This window comes from Heteronotia binoei, chromosome 18 (genome assembly GCF_032191835.1).
Source record: "Heteronotia binoei isolate CCM8104 ecotype False Entrance Well chromosome 18, APGP_CSIRO_Hbin_v1, whole genome shotgun sequence".
Classification (NCBI taxonomy): domain Eukaryota; kingdom Metazoa; phylum Chordata; class Lepidosauria; order Squamata; family Gekkonidae; genus Heteronotia; species Heteronotia binoei.
In genome coordinates this window covers 15,079,136-15,093,138 of record NC_083240.1, presented here as the reverse complement: position 1 = coordinate 15,093,138, position 14,003 = coordinate 15,079,136, and the positions used below count along the sequence as shown (strand labels likewise).

At 44.6% G+C, this 14,003-nt stretch overlaps 1 protein-coding gene across 1 annotated transcript in view; it reads left to right on the top strand.

Annotated features, from left to right (window-relative positions):
• Window positions 1-14,003, top strand: part of MEGF6 (multiple EGF like domains 6) — a 118,162-nt gene that overhangs the window by 46,607 nt on the left and 57,552 nt on the right. The window contains exons 4-7 of the mRNA XM_060259098.1: window positions 3,697-3,819; window positions 5,566-5,688; window positions 6,558-6,695; window positions 9,580-9,702. Of these exons, the coding sequence (XP_060115081.1) occupies window positions 3,697-3,819; window positions 5,566-5,688; window positions 6,558-6,695; window positions 9,580-9,702 (507 nt within the window). The remainder of the gene's footprint in view (window positions 1-3,696; window positions 3,820-5,565; window positions 5,689-6,557; window positions 6,696-9,579; window positions 9,703-14,003) is intronic.

The following is a 14,003-nucleotide window of genomic DNA, read 5'->3' as shown; positions in this document are numbered from 1 at the left end:
ATCGTTCACCACGACCCCTCTGGGGCCAGTCGCTCCAGTTGGCTTGCCGACTTGTATTAGAAGTGAATGCCAATTGTACACATTTCTGTTCCTTTGGACACCTTCTATGGGATTGTTTTGGCTGCGGAGGAAGAAGAGAAGAAACCCAGCCAACCCAAACGAAACAGTATCAGGTTGGGAGGCTCCAGCGGCAGCGAGGAAGCGGCATTAGAGATATCCAAGATTGTTTTGCATCTCCTCAGCATCTCAGGTGGGAAGCAGCTGGATCTTCTCAGCTGGAACGGCGGAGATTAGGAAGGAGGAGGGGACGGCAGCTGACAGGGAGACGCACCCAAGACCGCGGGGCTTGAGATGTTAAAATTAGAGCCTCCAAAGGAAGTTTGAAATCGCATCTCTTTCTGGCATGTGGTTGGTGGCAGATCTCTCATACAGAGGTATTTGAAAGGACTTGGCCTTGATCTTCTCCCCTGGATATCCTTTCGGGGGGGGATAAATGGTTGCCAGCATTCTGCTGGAAAGGCTGCTACGTTTTTGCTTTTTCAAGAATCCCCCACACCACATACATAACTTCTTTTTGCAAATGAGGCAGAAATCCTCACTCATGAATCGTTTGCTGTTGCATCTTCTGCTCTGTAAAGCAAGATCTTGCGACGGGACGGCCTGTTTTGCCGGATAGATGAAGTCTCCAGTTTGTGTATATAACATCACACCATGGCATTTTTTGTAGCAAGAACTCCTTTGTATATTAGGCTACACCCCCCCTGATGTAGCCAACCCTCCAAGAGCTTACAGGGCTCTTCTTACAGGGCCTACTGTAAACTCTTGGAGGATTGGCTACATCAGGGGTGCGTGTAGCCTAATATGCAAAGGAGTTCCTGCTACAACACAAAGCCTTGCATCACAGTAGAAAACCCCAAATCTTTCAGTTTATAATATGCCATGATAATCTGGGCAAGGTATATGATTTAGAACACTCCATGAGATCTTTAATACATATATTGGAAAACAAAGTTTTAAACCATAGAAGAGCAAAGCAAGAGAAGCCAAGGACAAATAGAAGTGTGGAGCCGTGGTAGATCCATTGGAGATACAGAGCAGTGCCAACTGAAATACTGTGTCCCTTTGTGAGCTGCCTGAGGAAGGATTCACTCTGAAAGTGGATGGAAACAGCAGTCCAGTTGCACCCACACCAGTTTGGGAATTGCAGTCACACCTGCATTGGACTTCAGGAAGTCCTATAAACAAAGAAAGAGCATTGTATATTGTACATTGTATATTGCTGCTACACATCACCTCCTGACCACCCCTGGCCCAAAGGACGTCTGTCTCGCCTTAACCAGAGCCAGGGCTTTTTTGGCTTTGGCCCCTGCCTGGTGGAATCAGCTTCCTATGGAGATCCGGGCCCTACCTGAGCTACTGCCATTTCGTTGGGCCCGTAAGGCTGAGCTGTTCCGCTGGACTTTTGGTTGAGGCAGCGGGCGTCCTATTCTACCAACCATTCCATCAGCCGGCCTCCCTTGTTGTGACATCATACTTTATATAGTCTTGTTGAGGTGCTGCAGCTGGTTTTAACATCATCATTTCTTCATGGGCCAAAACCTATACTTTGTGAAATGTGCCCTTTCCCCAGTGATGCATCATTATTTTGTTTTGTCATTCTGCTGTTTTGGTTTTAGTGTATTAAATTTCACTTGTTGGTTTTTATTGTTTAATTTATGCTGTGATCTGCTCTGAGCCTGTTATGGGAAAGGGCGGAATATAAGTTCACTCACTCATTCGCTCACTCAGTCAATCAATAAAATGGACTGTAAATTTTTTCTAAATTAACATGTAATAATAATAATAATAAATTTTATTTGTATCCCGCCCTCCCCACCTAGGCAGGCTCAGGGCGGCTAACAGCATTTCATAAAACATACAATAATAGATAAAACCTTAAATTTAACAATATAAAACTTTACATTTAACAACATTAAAAACCAGTTAATACACTTACAATAACTTGGTCTGACAGTGCCGATGGTGTTTGACGCTAATTCTGTGAAAAATACTGTGGTTTAAAACTTCGGGCGATTTCCCACACAGCTTACCGAGGAGCGAAGTCCCTCCTCACCGTGCAGCGTCTGCTCGGATTTCCCACCAACTGCTCCGCGGATTCAGGAAGTGCCGCACCTTTTGCGTCTCAAATGGAAATCGCTAAAATCCTAGTTTATGTTAGCAACGCAAAAGGTGCGGCACTTCCTGAATCCGCGGAGCAGTTGGTGGGAAATCTGAGCAGACGCTGTGCGGTGAGGAGGGACTTCGCTCCTCGGTAAGCTGTGTGGGAAATCGCCCTTTGTTTTTCAATATATGTTACACGGAGTGTTCTAAGTCATATACCTTACTCATAGAATCATAGAGTTGGAAGGGACTTCTAAGGTCATCTAGTCCAACCTCCTGCACAATGCAGGAAACTCACAAATACCTCCCCCTAAATTCACAGGATCTTTATTGCTGTCAGATGAGTGAAGCAAAAGAGCATACCTGTGAGCTCTCTGGTTTCATATGATAATCTGGTCGGCCTGATCTTGTCAGATTTCAGAAGTAAGCAGAGTTGGCCCTGGTTAGTACTTGGATGGGAGACCACCAAGCAAGCCCAAGGTGGCTAGGCAGAGGCAGATTGCAATGGCAACACCCCCCGCCCCCCCTGGGTGTACATTTTATACCTTGAAAACCCTACAGGGTCACCGTATCTTGGCTGCATCTTGAAGGCACTTTCCGCCAACTTTTTGTTGTAATAGATCTGTTATGGCATATCCCTTGGCTTTTGGCTGGCTCGAAAATGGAAACCAGATGACATCCAGAGGCATCGTCCCATCAAGCTGCCCTGATCTGTGTGTTTTTTGGACAGAGTTTACATGTCAGACACTGACATCAGCAGGCATGGCATTTCCCGACAGAGAATCCAGGCCCCTGTCCATAATATTCTGCCAAGGATCAGTCCCTAAGTGTTCAGGTGTCTCCAGATCTAGAGTGATGCCAACTGGCAGTCGCTTTCCAAAGGAAGCAGAAACTTAGCCTGGCAGGTTCATTTAATAGTGAGAAGCATTACTCTGATGGAAGGTTCCAACCTCAGAACTTGCCTTTTTAGGGCCTGGAGGAACGAGATTAGTTGTTGGGGTTCACTGACTGGCTACCCAGTCTGCAGGGCTTGTGCTGCAGCCTAGATGGCACCCTTGAGTTGCAGTGGTCAGTCACGCAGCAGAAAAACAACCATCCCAGGCTGGTGATGCAAGAGGTTAGGTGACTTTGGTGCCTTGTAGGGAAGAAAACTGACTGGAGAGCTGTAATCAACAGCATAAATCCGGTTTTGCAATCACTTCCTTTCTCCAGGAATGAATTCTGATGTTCTGTGGTTTGGTCTAAGTTAGGGATCTGCAAAACAATCCTCATGATATCAGTTTGGAAGTAAGTCATCTCCTCTTCCTGCTTTCCTTTGCAGTTGTCAAGGGACATCAGCAAAAATGGCCATTTTTGCTTCACTCATCCAGATCTCATCCTCTTCTGCAGTAGCATACTGTGATCTGGATTGGGCTAGTTAATTTTATGTCCATAAGTGTTCCAGAGGGGGATGGAACACTCATACCTCTTGCAGCAGGGGTTAAGAAGCTCTCTGTGTGCACATTTCTGACTGACACTCTCTCTTTGTCTTTCTAGTAAGAAATCCATGTGCTGATCGGAATGGAGGCTGCATGCACAAATGCCAAAATCGCCGTGGGGTGGCACACTGCGAATGCCACCCCGGATACAGGCTGGGGCATGACCACAAAGCATGCGAAGGTATGGACCATATCATAAGGGCTTTGTGCAAAGGAACCAGAAGTCATTTTGTTTTGTTTTTCCTGTAAATGCCAGGTTAATCTTGGTGGATGTTATAATTAGTGGTTGGGTCTGGTTTTAAAAAATGATAAATGAGCCTTCAACCATTCAGGAAGACAACGCTCATAAAAATATCCCAGTTACTTCTTGTTCCAGCAGTCTGTTCTTGATAATCCAAGAATTGTGTAGTGGGACTTATTATAATATTTTCTTAAAGCTTTTTTAAAAAGTCTGACACACACACCCCCTCCCCAATTCTGTGCTCCGAAGAAACAATGCAAAAAGGATTCCAGGATCCTGAAAGTAATAGAAAGTTGTGTGGTGGGAACAAGATTGGAGGCAGGATGTTGGAACCTCTAGTCAAAGTTGGGCTTTTGTTACCTGCAAGACAGGGAGAGGGGCCAATAAGAACATAAGAACGTAAGAGAAGCCATGTTGGATCAGGGAGATGGGCCAATAAGAACATAAGAACATAAGAGAAGCCATGTTGGATCAGGCCAATGGCCCATCCAGTCCAACACTCTGTGTCACACAGTGGCCAATATATGTATGTGTGTATATACACACACACATATATACATACATACATATGCACACATATATACACACACACATATATATATACTGTGGCTAATAGCCACTGATGGACCTCTGCTCCATATTTTTATCCAATCCCCTCTTAAAGCTGGCTATGCTTGTAGCTGCCACCAATCAGTTTCGGTTGTTAATGCATTTCACTGGCTCAGGTGTGTTCCATGAAGCTAGTTTCTGAGAAGTAGTCCTGTTGATCTGTAGTAACAGAACCAAATCTGAGTCCAGTAGCACCTTAAAGTCCAGAAACGTTCTTCAAGGTATAAGCTTTTGTAAGTCACAGTCCACTTTGTTAAACTCACAAAAGCTTATACCCCGTGAAATTGTCTTGGTCTTTAAGGCGTTACTGGAGTCAAATATGGTTTGAGTGGCATCCTGAATTGTGGTGTGGGAATCATGATAGGCACCCCTTGCTGGAAAATGACATTTCTTGAGCTCTCAAAATATACTTTTATAAAGGGAATAGGGTGGCTGTAGAACTACACTATTCAAGATTGTGCTTTTTATAAACAGAATAGCACCTCAGGTTTAATCTCTGTGGGAAATATTGGGCATGGGTTTTTTATTGCTTTATTTATTTGTTTATTGGATGTATTACACTACTTTTATTGATTTGTGCTGTAGTTTCTACGATCCACTTTTGTTGCCTCCTTTGCTATGTATTTCACGGGGTGCACATCAGCTTTTTGCATTGATCTCTAATTCTGTAATCCACCTGCAGCTTCTTGATGAGAAAAACAGACTGTAAATGAAACAAAGAATAAAACTGAACAGTTTAGAGAATAAAGAATAAAATACTTGTTTTAAAGTATTTATTGGGATAACTGGGTTTTTAATGTTTTGTAATTTCCGATGTTACCTGCCCTGAGCCAGCAACTGCCCTTTCAAGGACAACCTATGCCAGAACTATGGCTGACCTGAGGCCATTCCAGCAGGTGCAATTGGAGGAGTGAGGAATCAAACCCCGTTCTCCCAGATAGGAGTCCATGCACTTAACCACTACACCAAACTGGCTCTTGGTGTTATAAGTAAATAGCATGCCAGTATATGGGATGTCTCACTGGAGAAAGAACAAGATGCAGACAAATAAGCCTTCCCCATATTCCCTCCTTCCAGATATAAACGAATGTGTGGCTGGGCTGGCCACGTGTGCACACAGTTGCCTGAACACTCGCGGTTCCTTTAAATGCACTTGCAATCCAGGCTACGAACTAGGGGCAGATGGCAAGCAATGTTATCGTAAGTATCTGCTCCCTATCTGCTTCTGTCTTGTTAAAATATAAAGCTGAGGTTGCTGTTGCGGCTTGGGAATCTGACCTTGTGCAATCAGGGAGGGGGTGGGCTTTGAGGTGGGCTGGTTGTCTTTCCAGTAGAAGAAACTTTCGTAGGGGAGTGAACCTGCATGTTGGTTTTTTCAGTTTAGAATTGAGTTCTGTCATTCCAAACACCTGTCCTGAAATTTTTGAATCTGTACAAAGCATTGCCAACAATGGCTGTGACAAGAATGCATTTCAGCAGGATAGCCATGCTAGTCCTCCACTGTTTTGTGACTGCTTAAAGGCTTAACAATTTTACTATGGCATAAGTTTTTGTGATTCAATACCCGGTTCATGAGATGCAAGAAGTGTTGCATTCAGTTGGTAGAGTGATTTATACCCAAAGCTACAAACAGAAGAAGGGCAAGGGGAGAGGAGAGTTATTATGCAGAGAGGGCAGAAAACCCTGTTTCCTGGGGCAATTCGAATAATATTACATACATCCAGGGGTGGAATTCTAGCAGGAGCTCCTTTGCATATTAGGCCACACACCCCTGATGTAGCCAGTCCTCCAAGAGCTTACAAGGCTCTTTTTTGTAAGCTCTTGGAGGATTGGTGACATCGGAGTGTGTGGCCTAATATATAAAGGAGCTCCTGCTAGAATTCCACCCTTGCATACATTGCAAAGCACAGGAGGAAACGACATCCACTCGAAAGAGTGAATGATCCTCTCAGAGTAGTTGAGGTCTATTCCCAATGGCTAGTGAATTACCAAAATAGGATGGATGTAAAAAAAATGTGTATCCATCTGTAAGCAGGAGAAATTCTCAGGGTGTTTTGTTGCCTTTCCAGGGATAGAAATGGAAATTGTGAACAGCTGTGAGACCAACAACGGTGGTTGTTCCCATCTTTGCCGTCACACGAGTTCCGGACCTGTCTGCGCCTGTAACCTGGGGTACCAACTGGATGAAGATCAGAAAACTTGCATTGGTAATAAAATAACTGAACTTGTAATTGGATATATGAAGAAATGATCTTCTTTACCAAGAAGGCCTATCAATGGATGACTGATGGGGCGTTTTCGCACTGACCTTAATCGGTAGCGACGCCCCTCTTCAGCGCACAGGATCTGCCCGGATTTCGCACCAATTGCCGCGGAGCACCCGGAAGAGCCGGAAAGTCCCGCGGCTTTTGCGGTGCAAATGGAAACCGCCAAAATCCAGTTTCCATTTGCGCCGCAAAAGCCGCGGGACTTTCCGGCTCTTCCGGGTGCTCTGCAGCAATTGGTGCGAAATCCGGGCTGATCCTGCATGCTGAAGAGGGGCGTCACTGCCTATTAAGGTCAGTGCGAAAACGCCCATGGTGTATTGTTTTGTATTTTGCTCCCACATGAACTGCACCAGCAGGATTGCTCCTTTATTCCAGTTTTCTGATGTGGGACAAAGGTTAAATGTACAACGTGCATACTGCAATTGGCCATTTACATTTATAGAGCCACCATTCACCTACCTTGGGGACTCTATTTGGATGGAAAGGTGGCATAGAAGTAAACAAAGGTCAGAAGACATGCTGGATTCTGAACCTTCTGCATGTAAAACATATTCTCTGCTCCAGAGCTATGAGGGCTCACACACGAAGGACCATACGAATTGCATTGTACAGACTAGTGGCCCATATAGCATGAACTGTCTGCTCTTACTTGCTGCAGTTCTCCATGATCTTGTGCACAGCTCCCCCCCCCCATTTGAAAGGGAGTTGCCACAGGTTGAGCCTGGGACCGTCTGAATACAAAGTTGACGATCTGTCACTGAGGTATGGGCTTTCCCAGCTTGTCCTGCAAGATAAGGGGCCAACAAATGAACCTTCACATGCATCCTTTATGCAGAAATGCATCCACAGTGGTATCAATACTCCCTCTAAGCTGTGTTGTGAGCCAAAATTTTACTTTGTGAGCTGGTGGCATTAAAATTGTGAGCTACTGCATAAATTACTTTGCTCTAGGGCCATTTTTCCTGAGTTAAGACTAAAATGTGTGAGCTGGGAGCTAAAAAACCCTATGAGCTAGCTCACACTAACTCAGCTTAGAGGGAACACTAGTCACAAGTTACTTTTGGTGACCCCCAACAAGGGACTTTTGAGGCAAGTGAGAAGCAGAGGTGGTTCGAAATTGCCTTTGCTCACTGGCACTACCTCATTCACAACACCAGCAGAATGATTGACAATCACATGACCTCTGTCAATGAGCAAAATTCTAAAACACAGGTCCCCATCTGGTTATAGGCTGCCTGTTGGCTAGGCCACTTGTGCATGGAAGTGTGCATGTGTAAACAGCACGATTGCAGATGTCTGCGTTTAATTTTATCCTATGTTGTATCGAGTCCCGTTCAGGCAATTAACCTAATCAGCAGCTCTCTGCAGATCTTACCAGCCAGGCATTTCCTGCGTTGGGAACTGGCTTAGTGAGAGTTTAAATTTTTATATGCTGGATCTATCTGAGCTGCGCAATGCCAAGCACAGGTCTTTGTAGTTCTGTGTCTTGAGTGGCCGGGCCACCTTCAGAGAATTTTTGAACCTAATTCTGTCTGCATCCTTTCTACATTCAAGTTGTAGATTTTGTGGAAGGCTTTCTCAGCTTTCCCCATGTCTGGGGCAATCAATCTGGATATTTTACTGGGTCATTCAGCACTGTCCAAATTCGGTGCAATTGACTGCATTTATTCCAAACACTGTAATTCACAGAAAGTCTACAGGGATAATTGCAATTTTATTCTTTAATCTTGAAAGTATGCAAATTACCTAGTTGGATCTACCAAAGGTCCCTCTAGACCAGCATCTTGATTCCATCAGAGAACAGTATCTGGGATGCTCATAACCAGGACATGAGTTAAACAGACTCTCATAGCATTTGGTATTTAAAAGCAGATTTGCCAAAACTGAGGTTCCAGTTAATAGCCGTTGACTTATCCTGCATCAGTTTGATGTAGTGATTAAGTGCACGGACACTTTTCTGGGAGAAAGTATTTGATTCCACACTCCTCTGCATGCACCTGCCGGTATGACCTTGAGTCAGTCACAAGTTCTCGTAGAGCTGTTCCTCTCTAGAGAAGTTTTGGTCAAAGCTCTTTCATCCCCACCTACCTCACAGGGGAAAGGGTAAGGGAAAGCTGTGGGAAGGGTAAGGGAAAGGAGATTGTAAACCACTCTGAACCTTCTTTGTATAATGAAGGGTGGGGTATAAATCCAATCTCCTCCTCCATCTCCTCCTCCGCTTCTTCTTCTGCTGCTGCAACCCACCCCCTGCAAACTGTAGTGGTACAATCCCATTTTACCAACTCTGCATTCTATCATTGGTTAAATCTGTCAGTGTGAGCTGTCCTCGCAGACACCCAGAGCAGCAAATCAAAAGTCACCTCTAGAGTGCTTGTGAATCAGCCTCAAGGTTTTTAAACAGCAAGATGAAGATTTGGGATCTCTGCATCAGAGGAGCAAGATCTGGACTGCGAGCCTCTGTCCCCTCCTTTGTTATAGATATTTAAGCCTGGGCACTGACAGAAACTCTAGCCTTTTGCCGTGAATCGAAAGACAAGGATCAAATGGCTCTTGGCCCTTTGGTGGTAGTAGCCCATGGTTTACAACCTGTGGCTATAAGTGAGACATGTCAGTTGATCCAGGACCAGTTGAAGTACCGCACTGTTTATTTGTTCAAACCCTGTTTTGGGGTTTGTTTTGTAAGCTGCTTTGGGCCCCTACTGGAAAGAAAAGCGGGGTTAGAAAGACTCGAAAAATAAATAAGTGAATTTGTATCTCCTCCTCCTCACCTCCATTATGATGCCAGCAGACACACTTTTTAAAAAAAATTTCCTTGTTTCTGCAGATACAGACGAATGCAGTGCCGGTTCTCATTGCTGCCAACAGGAATGCTATAATTACCCTGGAGGGTACGAGTGCATTTGCTACGCTGGCTACCGGCTGAACACAGATGGCTGCAGCTGTGATGGTAAGAAAGGGTGCCCTCTTGGGCTCCAGCTGCTGCAAGAAGGACCACCATGGGGCTCAGAAACTGCAGCTTTGCATTCTTATATTTGTTTCAGTTTCTAGTAAATCCACAGCCTAGGGAGCTGTGGACACTCTCAGTATCACAGGCTTCCTTTTCTTGGTGTTGGTGCATAAAGAACAAAAAGATGAAGTGGATGAACTTATAAGATGCTGTCTGTGAAGGCTGGGGGTATCTCGGGTTGCCAGTCTCCTGGCTGGGCCTGGAGTTACAACTGATCTCCAGATTACAGAGATCACTTCCCCTGGAGAAAATGGCAGATTTGGAGGGTGGGTTTTGCAGTCTCTCCCCTTCCCAAACTCCACTCTTTCCAGACTCCGCTCCCAGATCTTCATTAATTTCCCACCTATAGTTGATGTGAACCACAGGTGGAATTCTAGCAGGAGCTCCTTTGCATATTAGGCCACACACCCCTGATGTAGCCAATCCTCCAAGAGCTTACAAAAAGGAGTCTTGTAAGCTCTTGGAGGACTGGCTACATCGGGGGGGGGGGGGTGCGACCTAATATGCAAAGATGCTCCTGCTAGAATTCCACCCCGATATGAACTATAGCAACCCTAGAGATATCATTCGTTGTTCATAAGCTAGTTCCTGCCAGCTATGGTTATGAAACTGTTTCCAAGCTCTTTCATCCAGATGAGATGTTCAGTTTGAGTCTTTTTTGGACACTTCTCAGAAAAAAAAACCTCAGCATTTCCCCCAAGAATTCTTCAGTGCTTAAAAATACCCAGCCCAGGAGAGTTCCACCAGCATCACTGACCCCTTTATCTGCCAGTTCCATTCTTCTCTCCTTCATGCGCTTTTTCAAACTTGTGAAGCTTCAACACTCAGGAGACAGGCTGTTCATAGGGCTGGTGGAAAGCAGGAGGTTCTCCTACACTTTCTAACTTTCTGTAGAGAAAGCTTCCAAGCATGCTTGGAATCTCTGTTGATCTCAGAAATTCTGGGAACTGTGCTTTTAATACTTCTTTGTCAAAGTTTGGGGATTTCCAAGTTAGGCCAGTTGATTTCTGAGTCACTACCTCCATCTCTGGATGCATTTTATCCCTATTCCCAAAATGGAGATGTTGGGGAAATGGCTCTTGTTTTCTAAACCTTTCAGTGGATTTCTGAACTTTCATTTCTAAAAGTCGCCATCATTGTGCATCGCCATATATAAGGGGGAAAAATTTCCACTCTGGAAATTAAGCCAGATGTACAGGAAAATAATTTCATATTCTCCTTGAGAAATCTTGCTTTTTTTGTTCTTAAGACTGGTTCACACCAATGTTCCCTCTAAGCTGCAAAGTCTTGTGAGCAAAGATTCTACTTTGTGAACTACTAACATTAAAGTTGTGATCTACCGGCATTAAAGTTGTGTGCTCTGGGGGCATCCTTCCTGAGCTAAGACAAAAATGTGTAACTGGAGGCTAAAAATCTGTGAGCTAGCTCATGCTAACTAAGCTTAGAGGGAACACTGGTTCACACATGCTAGCCAATTACTTGATCTTTCTGCAATTCATTAATAGGTGATCCCTTACTTTAAATTTATGAATGACCCCTAGAGCAGTGTTTCCTATTTGCAGGGTCATGACCCGGTACCAGGCCACGGAAGCCTCACTACCGGGTCACAAGAAAAGCCAAAGCTAGCCCTGCCCCCAGCAAAGCTAGCCCCACCCCATCTCTGTGTTGTGCAGAGAGGAGCTGAGGTGCCTCTTCTTCCTTCTCCCCTGCTTCCAGTGTTTGAGAGAAAAGCTGACATCCATTGGCACTTTAGACCCATGAAGTGTTCTTCACGGTATGAGCTTTCATGCGCCTTGCAGTATGTTCTTTTGGGAAGATTTCCCCGGGAGGCCTGGGCAGCAAAGAAGGGTGTGTGTATTTTTTTCAGCCAGGAGGGGGCAGGGAGTGGGCATTCCAGTAGCTATTTTTTTTTTTTTTACCAAACAACCTCTGGGCAGAATTTTTGCTTGCTGGGGTCATCTGATGGTGAGGAAGGCTTTTTTTCCCTTCCCCCCTTCCTTCCTTCCTTCCTTCCTTCCTTCCTTCCTTCCTTCCTTCCTTCCTTCCTTCCTTCCTTCCTTCCTTCCTGCCTGCCTGCCGTAGAGTATCTACAAGTGACACTCTTTCTTTCTTTCTTTCTTTCTTTCTTTCTTTCTTTCTTTCTTTCTTTCTTTCTTTCTTTCTTTCTTTCTTTCTTTGATGCTTTGTCTGTATTCTTGGTGCTGGAGGGTGGGGGCGGGAAGCAACAGTGGGAGGGCTTCTAGTGCCCTGGCCCCACTGGTGGACATTCTGGTGCTTTTTGGGCATTGTATGAGGGAATTTTGGACTGGATAGTCCACTGGCCTGATCCAACATGTTCTTTCTTTCCATGTCTTTCTTTTCCTTTCTTTCCATTTCATTCTTTCCCTTTCTTTCTTCCCCTTTCTTTCTTTCCTTCCATTTTCACTGGATTAAACTTTTCTGTTCATCATACTATTGTTGCAGACAAAGGAGCTCTGCCAATGAAAAGTTGGCACCTCCAGTTGTAGCCAGGTGGCCTTTCTATGAGATTTCTGTGTGAGTGAGTGAGAGGTATAGGGGAGAAAGAGATTATTGAAGATTACTGCTGTATATTTCAACTGCACTGGAAGTGATGGTACTATGAACTTGGCACCATTTTACTGGTCCTGGTTTTAACAGCTGTCTGACCCCAAAATTAAACTCCTCCTGTAAATATTAAAAAGGATGAAAGTAGTTCACTGGCTAAATATCTGCACAACAGGTTGCTTTTAATGGCATGGGAAACACAGCCAGTAAAAAGCTGCAAGCCCCTCATAAATCCTTTTTGGGATAACTGCAGAAAAGCTTGTATGAACTTCATATAACTTGAAATTAATTCATTAATTGAAGTACAATTCTCTGCTACCTTTCACAGCAATTTCCCAGTGTTTCAACCAAAGAAAAGTATTAAAAATAGCTATCGAAAGCTTTTCTTGAAACCAAGCAAGCTTGGTTGTAGCTTGAGACAGGGTTCCATTAGTAGCAGCTGAAGGAAGGGCATACTAAATGTGTCAGCATATTTTGAGGTAGAGCAACTGCCAGGGCCCAGTGTGGGTGGTACACAGTGCTGGCATTCCTGCTGTCAATGGCAACAGCACTCCCAACTGCATACACTGGCCAGTGCCGTTGAGGAAGGGATGTGTAGGTGATGCAGGCAATTGAACATGGGCATTAGGAGTGCTTGCAAAGTGGAGAAGAATACACAAACAGATAGGTGCATGCAGGTGTGGGAGTGAAAAGAGAGGACTGCCCACTTTCCACCCCCATTTTGGCTCAGCATGAGTTTCAGAGAGATTTTTCTGAAAATGAATTTACTTCCGAAGAAGAGGCAGGTTTGGGGGGAGTGACCTGGAAGTGACATCACAGGAAAAGGTGGAGTTTTGGTTCAGTGTGCCCTGGAAGTGACATCACTTGGTCCTTGACACCACAGGAAATGACATAATTCCTGTCTCCCGGCTCCACCCCCAAAGTCTCCTGGCTCCACCCCAAATTTTAGTGGGCCACGAAGGAAAAGTGTAAAAATAACCGGGCCATGGGAAAGAAAAGTTGGGGAAACCCTGCCCTAGAGTATCTACAAGTGACACTGCCTTATTCTGAATCAGAGCATTGGTCCATTAAGGGCAGTACAAGTGATTCAGACTGGCAGCGGGTCTCCAGGGTTTCAGGCAAAGGTCTTTCACGTCACCTACTGCCTGGTCCTTGTAACTGGAAGTGCCTGGGATTGAACCCAGGACTTTCTGCATGCAAAGCAGAGGCTCTTCCAATGAACTACAGCCCCTCCCCATATTAGAATTTAGAACAAAAGACCCATCTCCATTTGGAATGTCTCCATTTGGGACGCAGCCATGTCTCAAGGGTCTTAAACATATATCTCAATAGCAAAGAGTCTTTCATACAAAGTCACACAATCACGGACCAAATTGTCTACAGAAATTACAGAAACATAACTAGGAAGTTGTATATTCCTCACTTGCAGCTATTATTGTTTCAGTTTCAGTCCAGTGCTACTGGGGGATTATTCTGTTCGAAGTTTACAGCTGTATCAGCAATCAATATGGGTTGGTTTCATAAACTTGTTCACCAGCTGATTTCAAGGATGAGCGTTAAAATTTCTTGTCAGTTTTTAACGGAGCATTTTCCCTGACAAGAGATTTTGATGTTGAATGCTCCATCTATAAAAGCACAACCCCTCCCCCATGTAAATTTTACAGGAAAAGAGGATA